The sequence below is a fragment of the Lynx rufus genome, unplaced genomic scaffold (assembly GCF_022079265.1).
Source record: "Lynx rufus isolate CCGP_SWC_20201006 ecotype Redwood Valley unplaced genomic scaffold, mLynRuf1.p SCAF_2, whole genome shotgun sequence".
Classification (NCBI taxonomy): domain Eukaryota; kingdom Metazoa; phylum Chordata; class Mammalia; order Carnivora; family Felidae; genus Lynx; species Lynx rufus.
Window position 1 is genome coordinate 29,191,981 of NW_025814834.1, and position 13,204 is coordinate 29,205,184.

Below are 13,204 nucleotides of genomic sequence, written 5' to 3' on the forward strand. Positions count from 1 at the left end.
AGTGATTATCATATTAAGAGCACTAGGATGGGAGCCTTTGGAGAAGCTGGGGTGTGAACTTTTGGATTGTGACCTTGCACTGCAAGGATGTGTCAGAGATTGAATTAGTTAATGTTTCAATGACTTTTATCTATTTTCTCTTTTTTTTTCCCCTCTGAACATTCGTGGTATTATATCTGCCCTTTCCCTAAACCTTCATTTCCTTATCTGCAGAATGGGAATAACCATACCTTCCCAAAGGATTCTTACGAAAACTAAATGAATTAATACACTTATCCATGTTACAGTGAGCATAATTCTGACAACTAGTTAATGCTTAATCAGCGTTAAGGCACACTAGTAGTTCAAAACAAAGCAAAGCAGAACGCTATTTAGCTGCAATCGTTTTAAAAATAAAAATTGTGTGGAGAATACTTTAGCCACCTAACTGGTATTGTCTTCACACAATACTGAGCAACAAAATATTTTGAAAGAATTAATTAAAACTCAAGTTCCATTCATAGCTACGGAACTCCAGTAACTGAATTGACTAAATTTTATTTTTCAATCTGGTTCATTTAGCACCATGTACCACAATTACCCACTGTAATAGAAATCAATCTCTCTAACATAATTCCATGGCTTTCAACTTGGAACCACACTTATTATTTTTAATTGTTACTAATATTTATAAGAATAGCTAATATTAATAAGAATTATTATTCTAAATTTAATAACAGTATGAATTTTACCTTACTCACTCTGTGCAAATGAAAATCTCATGAGATAGGATTGTCTAAATAATCAGTTAAAATAATGAAAATGAATTTTAGGGGATTAAAAGAAATAACTGTTATTAAAATTGTAATAGTTAAGAAACAACATGTTATTCAGGGATTTGTTTCTAATATTTATCATTCATTTGATTTTTTTTTTTCAGTAAGCAAGAGTGCTTCATTCAGGGTGAGCACTTCTAATATAAAATGTATATACTGATGCAAGCAATATGTTGAGGCTGATCAACAAAACATATTATCATCTTGTAAAGAAAATATGTACAACCCCTGGTGTGTTTAAATTAATAAAAATTCAATCTACACATAAATGTTCAAGGGCACATTTCATGTCTTTATCAAATAATCAGAAGATATATATATATATATATATATATATACAATGATACCAGCTAATCTTTATTGAGCACTATATGCTAGGCAATGATAAAAGCATTTACTTAATTCATTCAACAACCCAAGAGGTGGGTGCTCTTGGTACTGTACGCAAAATTAGTAATAGATAATAATAAAAGAAAAGTCGATTTTGTTTTTACAGACCTTAAGATCTACTTAAGGGAATAGACATAAATACTCAGCCATTAAATAATAAGCCATAAAGTGTGAAAAGGAAAGTGCCTGATTGACTACCAGTTAAATGGCACACTAAGTGTATTGGAGACAAAGGAGGGAGAATTCTTAACCTGAGAATAGCCAGTAATAACAACCAAGTTTGTGCGAGCAATTATACGTGCCAGCACTGTTCAAAGAACTTGATACATATATATACACTTATTTAATCCTGACAAAAATCCTTAAGGTAAATACTATTATCCCAGGTTGTTGTTTTATTCTGAAGATGTTGTTACATAGGTAAATTATGCATTTATTGTACCCTAGGGAATCAGCATAAAATATTTATTAGCCCATTTAAAACTTTGTCGAGCTTTAATTTGGACTATGAAGAGAGCAAAATAAGTACGAGATTATAAAGTCACTAGAAAACAATTTTAGTGCTTTTCCTGGAAAGAGGGAGAGAGGAAATGAAGCAAATTAGAAGGATATCTTTTCAGCCTTCCCTTCATCTTTCCTCACATTGGCTGTCCTGCCTGTCCAGTCTGGCCCAGAAATGAGATCAGAGAGGCTTTCACAACACTGTTGGGACAGAGATGGTCACTATTCAAGAGCGACCCTGTTCCATCCTTCACATAGTTCAGCATTTATGGTTGAGTGTTTATCATAGTTATCTACTCAGCAGGGTAGGAAAGTGAGTACACAAAAAACAGGGCTGGTCCCTGGTGAGTTCCTGTTTCAGTTGGGTTGATATTCCCTGGCAATTCCACAATAGAGAAGGGAAGAAATTAAAGGTAACTGGACACCATCAAGAACCAACATTTGGCTTTCCCCTAGCTAATGTCTGCTAAATGTATGAGTACCTTGCCTATTAAGCCCAACATTGAATGACTGAGTTCATTTAATATGCAAAAAAAAAAGAAAAGAAAGAAGAAAGAAAGAAAGAAAGAAAGAAAAGAAAAAAGGAAGAAAAAAAAGAACCGTATGGGATCTGAGTGAAAACATCTGATATTAAGAGTGCTTATCATTTTTACATGAGATTAAACACAATACCTAAATCTCAGAAACCCAAATACTTAGTTCAAGCAATGTTTAAACCATATACTTAGGAAAGGCAATTCCTTGTTTCTAGGCGATTTCTTGGATGATGCATAATGCATGCAGAGAGGGAAGAAAAGCTGGCTAATCCCCCAAATTATCACCAGTCTCATCTCACCGATCAAATGAAAAGATTATTGTACTTTGTGTGTTCTTTTTGAATAGGAATTCATGAAATGTTTAACAGAGAAAATGATCCTTTGGGGTACATTATTAATAAATACTGTGGATCAAAGATTGTCTAGTGGAATTTTGACTGGAATGCATAAAGAGGCAAAAATCTAATGAACACTGAGGCAAATTTTGTATTTTCAATACTTAGTAAGGATACAGTTACATGAATATTTCATGACAGTAATGTATTTTCAAACTTTTTTTCCCTTCTTATAAAATTAGCATACACTTAACCATGGAAAATTGAGAAAGTATGGAGAGGAGAAAAATAGAAAATAGAAAGAAGGAATAATCCTTAATAATCCCATCTCCCTGAGTCCACTGTTGATATTTTGGCATATTTCTTATCTGTATTTTATCCGTGCACATTTTTTTTCTTAAACACAATGCAGATTATATCTACATAAAATTTGTTTTTACTCCTTTGTATTGCCTATCTACCAGAAGCATTTCCTCAAACCAATGAAAACTTTTTATAAACATTCGTTTTAATGACTGCATAATATTTCACAGTAGGTATATATTACTAAGCATCACTTATTTAAACATTGTCATCTATGCTACATATTAAATCTATTTCTCCTTTTGTTTTTTTGCTATTGTAAATAATTCTGGAGTTAATGACTTTTTGCATAAATCTTTGTGCTCATTTCTGACTATTTCCTTGAGCTACATCCCAGGGAGAAAAATTAATAGGTCAAAGAGGATGAATATTTTCAAGCATTTAGGTCACATTGCTAAATCCCAAATGATTTTACAGACTGACACTGTCTTGGGAGTATGCAGTATATAGGAGTTCACTTCCCTAAATGCTCAAAAGAAAGATTACAAAGCTTGTAATCTTTGTTAATCATAGGTTTTCTGGACCTTTATTGCATCACATGTAATGAATAGAGTATCAAAAATGGCAGGTAACCGATGTTTTGAGTTGGTAAGAGCCATAAAAAAAGTGGACATTATTTTATATTAGTAAATAATAATGAAGATGCAAACAGTCACTAAGGACCAAGACTAGCAGATTTAAAATGTTCTCCTTAAGGGGCGCCTGGGTGGCGCAGTCGGTTAAGCGTCCGACTTCAGCCAGGTCACGATCTCGCGGTCCGTGAGTTCGAGCCCCGTGTCAGGCTCTGGGCTGATGGCTCGGAGCCTGGAGCCTGTTTCCGATGCTGTGTCTCCCTCTCTCTCTGCCCCTCCCCCGTTCATGCTCTGTCTCTCTCTGTCCCAAAAATAAATAAACGTTGAAAAAAAAAATTTAATAAAATAAAATAAAATGTTCTCCTTAAGAGCAGTCATAGCTGCACTTGAGTTATCCGATGGAAGTCATCTCATCAGAGTCCCATTGCCTGAGCCAAATCATTCCCCTAATTTAACCTGGGCTTGAAAAATATTTTTTTCAATAAAAGTTTTATGCATCTTTATTGAAGAAAATTCACAAAATGAATAGTTGATATTCACAAAATGAATAGTTGAAGGTAAAGGGGGAAAAATCACCATCCAAAGATAACAATGACCATTTTGGCACATACTTTTTCTTTTCTTTTTCTAGCTATTTTATTACATTTTTCCATTCCGCACCTTGCTTTTGGCATAAAACATGCTTTTTCTAATTCTATTAAAATTTTTTCATAATCATTATTCTAATGGATAAATAATACTCCATTATCATAGATCATATATCAACATGTATATAACCTAATATGGGACATTTAGGTTGTTTCCAAAAATTACAATATTTTATGCAATATTTATATTATTAATAAAGCTACATCTCCGTGCATAAAACTCTTTCTGTGCTTAGCTTATTTTCTCAATATAAGTTTTCAGGGACAGAGCTACTACTTGAAACAACGTGTAAGTTTTAAGGCTTTTGATATTTTTAACCAAGTTGATTTTTTTCCCAATCAAAGCCCCATGACATATGCAAGTCTTTGTCTCTAATTTGCGAAGGAAGAACCTCAGGTGGAAAGATAAATGATATATATGAAACCAAGTAAACTGATGGAAAACATGAGATGGACTGTTCAAAGAGGTTTTGGCATTGGAAAGATCCTAGACTCTCTCTATATCTCTGAAATAAGACTTCCTATCAAGCTAAGATTGAGATTGCACTGTTCATCTGGGGCAAAAATCAGAGTGAACTTCCCTGTTCTGTGAGAGTGGGTTTATTGCCAGATTCTTTTAACCATGAAGCAAAAGGAAAAATACTATCTACAACCATGCATGCTTGATGAGATATGCCAAATGAGCAGGATAAACCATGCATGAACAAAAGAAAATACACACTTTATGTGAAAACTATACCCCGCGACACACACAGATTTGATATACATTATATGTTTTAAAAAGTTATGATTCATTATGAAGAGAGAAAGAACACAAACATAAGCAAATGATACGAACAGGCAATTTATAAACTAATAAAATGAGTAATAATCAAGACAAAGCCCACAAAATTTTATTAGGAATCAACAAAATGCAAAGTAAGGCAAGTGGATATTTTCACACACAAACCGATACAAGTTTTCTAGAGGGCAATTTGGCAATAAGCAATATGATTCTTACATTTTCCTCAGCTTCTGAATGAGGAATTCTCCTTCTAACTTATATTAAGAAAATAATCAAAGACTTGCAAAAAATTTTTATGTGGCTGGATGCTCACCATGGCATTATTTGTAAAAATGACAAAGTAGAAATCAAGCATATGCCCCGTAGGGTACAAATGATGGGGTATTATTAATGATTGCAATATGTTTTAAATGAATTATGAATGTCAAAGGAAATTTTCAATAATACAACTTAACAGAAAAATTCTGACAATAGTACTGAATCTATCCATGTATCCAAAAACAATAATAACTATATCTTGGTGAAATTTTAAACATTTTTAAACATTTTCTCAAATAATTAGCATAATCTTATTTACCAATTATGAACCTGTAAATAAAGGATACAGAATTTTCATTAATATTTCCTTTTTCCAATCACACATGACATATGTTTGGTATTTATCATATGTTATGTTGGAAAATATTTGTCAGATATTTATCTATTTATTCAAAGATTATTAGAGTAACGTTGAATGACAAAACTTCCACAATCTTTATTATTCTTATTTCATGGTGGTGCGTATGGGTTGGAAGAGGGGAGAATCCAGCTATACTGATCTGGAAAAAAGCTTTCCATTTAGATGGTCTAAATCAAGATAAATCAGCCCCTCTTCCCACGTCACTCTCACCCATCATATCCCAGCTCCTCAGGAACCAGGATCCCCAAGAGGTAAAGGGTCCCAAGCAGCAGCTTCATTCTCCTGCAGAAAGAACTAGATAATCCTGGGCTTCTCTTGCAGGTTAATGGACCAAGCACCTCTGAGAATGCATAAAGGCAGAGGCTCTCACAATCAAGATAAGATAAGTCAGTTAATGGATGTCTCAGCAGAATTTTATGTGAGCAGTTGCTTTATTAACTCTATCGTGTCCTCAAATAGCTTTTTTTTTTTTCTTAAGTAGTGGAAAACACTACCATTTTATTTTTCATTTCTCCTTGAAAACCAAATTCACACAAGCTCTTGGCTCCACTAGATCCGGAAAGAAGTTCTTCCCTATGTGAAGTCCTCATTGCCAGGCATCCCCATCACCTGTATTTGCTGAGAAGCTGATTATTCCTGCTGTTCTCTCCACACAGGTCTCTGAGCATAATGGGTTGTATGTCTTCTGCTCTGGGTATGGTGGGTGTGGTTATTATCAGGATTTCCACTCCCCTCTTAAAGCTTTACGTTGGGTCAAATTCCTTCTCTTGTTCTGAGAAATCGCCCCACCAGCTTCTTAAACAAATCCAGGTCTCTCTGAATCTGAGCAGTGAACACATTTTAAATCCCTTCCCAAGTGGATTTTCCCACACACCCCTCTCACATAAAGGACTCTGTCACACACCCCACCATGTTTCCAGACAAACCCAGGATATGCCTGAATCTCAGTGATCACTAACAAGTAAAAGTTCAAGTTAAGATTGTTGTTAAAAGTCTAATTGAGCAAGGCAAGCTTTCGTGCAGAGAAGTGGAGGATTTAAACAGAGTCTTTGGCATTTGGGGACTTAGTCTAAATCCTGTGCTCCGTATTCATTCATTTATTCGCTCATTCATTCTACAACAATGTAACAAATACCGACTACACACCGGGCATTAGTACAAAGATGAAAACATACAAAGATGAATGAGGCAGACCATGACTCTGCTTTATGGAATTCACAATAGAGTGGACAATAAACACGTGTGCAAACAATTTCAAGTACAATTTCAAGTAAAGGGAATCAAATTAAGGAGCTAGAGAGTGATCATGGGCCAAGACTATACTGAGATGGAGAGGTCTGTCCTGATTTAAGACAATATTTTTTAAATGTTTATTTATGTATTTTGAGAGACAGAGAGAGAGAGAGAGTAAGCGTGAACAGGGGAGGAGCAGGGAGAGAAGGAGAGAGAGAGAGAATTCCAAGCAATCTCTGATCTGTCAGCAGAGCCCAATGTGGGGTTTGAACCCATGAACCACAAAGCCATGACCTGAGCTGAAATCTAGAGTTGGATATTTAACCTACTGAGCCCCTTATTTAAGATGATTTTTGAGTTAAGTTCTAAACGATATGGTTCATGCAAAGGGTTGTAGGAAAAGTATGGTAGGTGATGGGGCAGCATGTGTAGGGGTCCCCGGGAAGAAATAAGTTTTGTGCCAGTGAGGAACCGGAAAAAAGCCAGTATTTGAGTGAAGTGGGACTTAGAGAGTGATGGAAGATGGGGTCAAGGAGATAGGCAAGGGCGCTGGTCTTGTAGAGACCATGAGCCATAGTACGGACTTTGAATATTATTCCAAGAAATCACTGCAAAGGTTTTGCTTTTATATTTTAAATAATTTGCCTGGCTGCAGTGTAGAGAGTAGGCAAGAATGGAAACACAGAGGCCAGCTGGGAGGACACCATAGCAGTCCAAGGGAGAGATGATGGGGCCTCGGGTTAGCCAGTCACACTGATATCATGTGACATGGCCACACTGGGAATTTATTTTAAAAGCAGACTCAACAAACTTGCTTATGGAATACTAATGAAGTGTGAGGGAATTAGGAAACTCAAGAACAACTCGTAGACTTTGGGACTACAAAATGGAATGACTAGTGGTGACTTCTTATGAGATGGCAGAAATTGAGGGAGATGAGATTTGAAGAAGGGGAAACTCAAGAATTATGTTTGGCTCTGATAAGTTGAAGGTGCTTATTATTACACATCCAGGGGATTGTCATGTGGGCAGCAACAATGGCAGGCTGGAGCTGAGGAAAGTTGGAGTGGGGTGCATAAATTTGTGACTCTTCAGCTTGCAAAAGATGATGCCCGAAGCCACATGAGGAGCTCATCTAGGGTGTGAACATAGATGAGGAAGGCAAGAACGAAGACTGAGCCTTGGGCTGGTCTAACATTTAGAGGTCTGGGTAGAAGAGAGGAATTCAGCAATGGAAATTGAGAAAGAACAGCCAGTGAAGTAGGTGGAAAACTGAGAGACTGTTGTATCCCAGAAGCCAAGTGAGAAAAGCATTTTAAGAAAGTGGGAGTTACCAGCTGGGCCAAATGTTGTTCAGAAGTGGAGTCAGATGAGGACTGAGAACTAGCAGTCTCATCCAGCAGGATAGAGGCTCCTGGAGACCTAGAAAAGAGCAATTTCAGTCAACATGTGGTAGGGACAAAAGCCTGACTGGAGTTGGTTAAAGAAGGAAAGCAAAGTGAGAAAGTGGAGGCAGCGAGTATAGAAAACTGCATCAGCATAGCTTGCCTAATGGAAACTTCATTGTTATGATCTTCCGCCATCCCTTTGGGATACTGTCAAGTCAGATATCTTGAATTCATTTTTTTTTTTATTTAAATTCGAGTTTGTTAACATACAGTGTAATCCTGGCTTCAGGAGTAGAACCATCTTGCACATGACATCCAGTGCTCATCCTGAAAAGTGCCCTCTTTGATGCCCGACACCCATTTAGCCCATACCCCCCCCACCCACCTCCCCTCCATCAACCCTCAGTTTGTTCTCTATATGTCAGAGTCTCTTCTGGGAAAATCAGATAAAAACGGAGAGGGAGGCAAACCATTGAATTCAAATTTTGATGATGTCCAGCATGAGAGGTAAGATGCAACACCCGACACTTGTCCCCTCACCCAAGTGCGGGGACAGAGCAGCCACCTCAGAGTCTTCATTCTGAAGCAAAGGTCTTAATGGAGCTGTGAGTTCCACAGAGGAAGAGTGGAAGAGAGGAGTTGAGGGTGTTTTCTTTCCAGTCTCCTCTCTGCCGTGAGGCAGAGAGGCAGAGAGGAGTATGGGGGTAGTCCAAATAAAAGGTGAGATTAGAATAGGCTTCCCCCTCCATCAGATATGTGACTCTATGCAGTTATTCCGAAGCTAAAGAACACAAATAAAAATAAGAAATACATGAAAATGCACAAACAATATATACAAATTGCTATTAGAAGCCTACAAATAATTTTTAAAACTATGTTATGAGACTTGGGTGCTCGGGTGGCTCAGTCAGTGAAGTGTCCAATTCTCGTATTTTAGCTCAGGTCATGATCTTATGGTTCATGAGATAGACCCCCATGTCGGGCTCTGAGCTGACAGCGTGGAGCCTGCTGGGGATTCTCTCTCCCTCTCTCTGCCCCTCCCTAACTCTCTCTCTTACACACTTGCTCTCTCTCTCTCTATCAAAATAAATAAATAAACTAAATTTTAGAAATATGTTGTAAGCACATTTGGCATTGCTACACAGGGTTTTCCTAACAGTCACTGGTAATTGGATTTTCCTCAATCCTCGTGTCCAAATGCACTGCAGTATGTGGTTTCCTGCCAATTCACTGGCCAAAGATAATCTTTCTGCAACCTTATGGAATGAAACCAGTAACCTAGAGCACCCAGAGCCAATGAACTGGGACCACTGGACTCCTCACTAACAAGGGTGAATTATTATCACATCTTTCCCGGTGATTAGATTATTCCTCACTGTTGTGTTTTATGGCTTTCTAGTTAGTCATCTCAAACAATTTATTCACAATAGTAGTGTTTTTTATTATTGCTGTTTTATAGTTCCTATAACAGTAAAATTTATCCTCAACTCTATTATTACGATATTCAACTACTAATGGAATTTTTGTTTCTATTTGATTGTGTCTTCAAGCCATAACAATAAAATTTACTCCCAAAACTGTTACCGCAAGTTTTATGTTCTTTAAACTACGCGATAGCATGCTCACAAACACATGTGGTTCTTTAAACCCACATGAGAGAAGACCTGCCAAACCGTAAACACTGTTTTATGGGAAAAAAAAAAAAAATGGGAATTTGTTGCTATTATGGTGAGACCCATGTTCTTTGAGAGAATAAGTAATAGGATTAAAGAAATGAAAGAATCTTAGCGACTACTGATTTGGAGGATGATTACATTGTAATTGGCAGAAATATTTGTTTAAAAGATCAACCTCTTTTTATTACATGCCAAACCCTAGACATTTCCACCGTCTTCGTCCTCCAAAATAATGTGGCCTCAGAAGGAGGTCCATGATTTCCCATGGCTGATTGCCATATTTGTTGCAAAGAAGCTCTATGAAATATTAATAACAAAGACCAGGGTCATTTTGAAGGTAAACAACTTGAGTGGCTTAAAAATTGAAAGTTATACAGCCAAGCCAGTTCACCACCTCTGCTGCTCCTTAGTTTTTTCCACTGACCTTGAACCCGTGGACATTGCAGTAAAACTCATCGCTCGCCATGCACGTTTTATGCCTGGTGATGTGACTTTCACAACTGGGTCAAAGGGCTGGAACGTGAATCATCATCCACCCAGTGGAATAAAAGACCAGCAGGAAGCAAGAAGGAGGTGTGTCAGACAGGCAAAAAGTGGGCTGTGTTTAAGGGCTTGGTCTCAGATGGATAATAGGTTGACTTACGGTCACAAGTAGGGACGCAGGCAGATTGCAGGGAGACACAGGCTAGTTGTCACTCAGAGATGATGGCCTTAGTGGCAGAAGAGGCAAACTCTAGATTTGGTGTGTGTGGCAGCACCTAGCATACATGCGTGTCCTGACAGAAGCTTCAGAGAATACTGCTGTCATCTAAGACAATAGATGAGTGGATGGGTGGGTAGGTGGACGTGTGGATGCATGCATGCAGGAGTAGATGGAGGGATGCATGAATCTATATGCCTGTTATCGACAGCCGGCATAAATCCACTGGCTAGATCCAGCCTCTCACCTTTATGGCTCGGCACTTAATTTTCTGTGACCATCCCCTTCCCTTCTGCCGGATGCGGTAGCTGTGATTATGCTGGCAGATTGAGATCTACTTTCAAGAGAAAAACTGCTGCCAGTCTCTGGCTGTGAGGACTTTCAGAGTGTGACTCAGCATTCAAGCTGAGACTCAGTGCTACCTAAGAGGCATTCCCTAACCAATGACTGAACGCAGAAGTGGCACAAGGGCTTACCACTGTACCTGTGCAGGATTCCTCTATTAGCAATCTTTTTGGAGTTGCACTACAGTCTGAGGCCTTTCTTACTCAATCCCTCTTTCCTGCCCTTCACTTTTCACAGTTGTCAGATCTGGGTCATGCCCTGAAGGCTCTCCTTGCCTTTTCCTGTCTCCTCTCCCTTCTGTCTTTCCCAAGGATTACCCCCTGTAAATCTCTTCCACTTCTAAGTTCGTCGTGACGCCTGCTTCTCAGATGGCCCAGCCAACACATCAACCAGACCCCAGGACAAATGAAAATAAATGAATACAACTGTTCTTGAGTCACAGGGATCTTTCTGGACTTTGCGGATGGTTAGACGCAGAAACAGACAAAACTGAAGTTCAGAAGAGCAGGGACCATCCCACACAGCCAGTCCTTACCAGGCTTCCAGAACAGCCAGTGAACTACAGAAAATCACATGCTGGCTAGATTGCACGCCATACTAGTTGGCTTAGAAAACAAGCGTCGTCTGTCTCATTGTTCGCTTGCCTTGCCAAATGCGTTCACAGTACTGTGTGACAGGGTCCTCAAGGAGGGAGATGATAAACTTTGCTCCTTCCCTCGTGCTAAACCATCTTTCATTTAGATCATCATGGAAAGGAAGAGGAGCAGAGGGAAGAAATACATGCTCTCAAGTGTCAACAGGAGAAGCAGGAGGGCAAGGAGATGGGAGGAGTTTGGCTTTCCTCCAGAAATCTTTGCCACCTGTCTGGATGAGGGGTGGGCATAGAACCAAGGTGTGGTAAGGGCAATTACCTTGGGAATTAGCCCTTTGGATACTTTTCCGTCTCTTTCCCAGTTGGATGGTATTTCACTCAGCATTAACCACCAACTAATTTTCAAAACAACAACAAGACACTTTTGATTCATCACCCTGGGTCATACAATACGTATATATACACACACACACACTATATATATATATATATATACACACATATACACACTAATATGATATAATATCATTCATCTATGAGAAAGAAGGAAATCCTGCTACTCGTGACAGCATGGATGGACCATGAGAGCTAAGGGAAATAAGTCAGAGAAAGATAAATACTGTATGATATCACTTACATATGAAATCTTGAAAAAGCCAAACTCACAGAACAGATAGTAGAAGGGCAGTTACCAAAGGACGGGAAGTGGGAGGAATGGGGAGATATAGGGCAAAGGGTACAAACTTCCAGTCAGAAGATGACTAAATTCGGGGCGCCTGGGTGGCGCAGTCGGTTAAGCGTCCGACTTCAGCCAGGTCACGATCTCGCGGTCCGTGAGTTCGAGCCCCGCGTCGGGCTCCGGGCTGACGGCTCGGAGCCTGGAGCCTGTTTCCGGTTCTGTGTCTCCCTCTCTCTCTGCCCCTCCCCCGTTCATGCTCTGTCTCTCTCTGTCCCAAAAATAAATAAACGTTGAAAAAAAAAAAAAAAAAAAAAAAAAAAAAAAAAAAAAACAAAAAAAAAAAAAAAAAAGAAGATGACTAAATTCTGGGATTCTCATGCACAGCATGGTCATTACAGTTAAGAATACTATATTATATACTTGAAAGTTGTTAAGAGAGTAAATCTTAAATGCTCTCGCCATAAAAAAAGAAAAGGTAATTATGTGGCATGATAAAGGTGTTAGCTAATTCTATGGTGGTAATCAGTTTACAATATATAAGTGTATCAAGTCAATATGTCATACATCTTAAATTTACACAATGTTATATGTCAATTATATCTCGGTAAAGCTATAAATATATATATGCAAAGATATATATATATATACACATATATACACATATATATGTATGTGTGTACATGTATGTATAAAAGAAAGGCAACACAATTAGAACAGGCTTTCTTCTCTTCTCTGGATTTTCCCCCAGCTTCATTGCCCTAACCTTTCATTCCTGTTGACTATATCTAGCAAAATCATTACAGATTACTAGAGATTATTACATTCATTGTCAGAATCTCAGTGCATTACTAGATAGACCATGTACAGAGCGCTGGGTTAAAAGTCAGAAGCCTTGGGCTCTAATTTTTGTTCCCCCATTTATCAGCCATATGATTTGGGGCAAACCTCACCTGTCTTCCTTCATAAACA

At 38.3% G+C, this 13,204-nt stretch overlaps 1 protein-coding gene across 1 annotated transcript in view; it reads right to left on the reverse strand.

The window, feature by feature from the left end:
- The window catches only part of CPO (carboxypeptidase O), a 29,929-nt gene extending 19,554 nt beyond the window's left edge, over positions 1 to 10,375 (reverse strand). Inside the window, exons 1-3 of the mRNA XM_047082232.1 lie at positions 10,344 to 10,375; positions 8,190 to 8,277; positions 5,833 to 5,987 (exon numbers count right to left, since the gene is read on the reverse strand). Of these exons, the coding sequence (XP_046938188.1) occupies positions 5,833 to 5,987; positions 8,190 to 8,277; positions 10,344 to 10,375 (275 nt within the window). The remainder of the gene's footprint in view (positions 1 to 5,832; positions 5,988 to 8,189; positions 8,278 to 10,343) is intronic.
- Between the last annotated feature and the right edge of the window lie 2,829 nt (positions 10,376 to 13,204).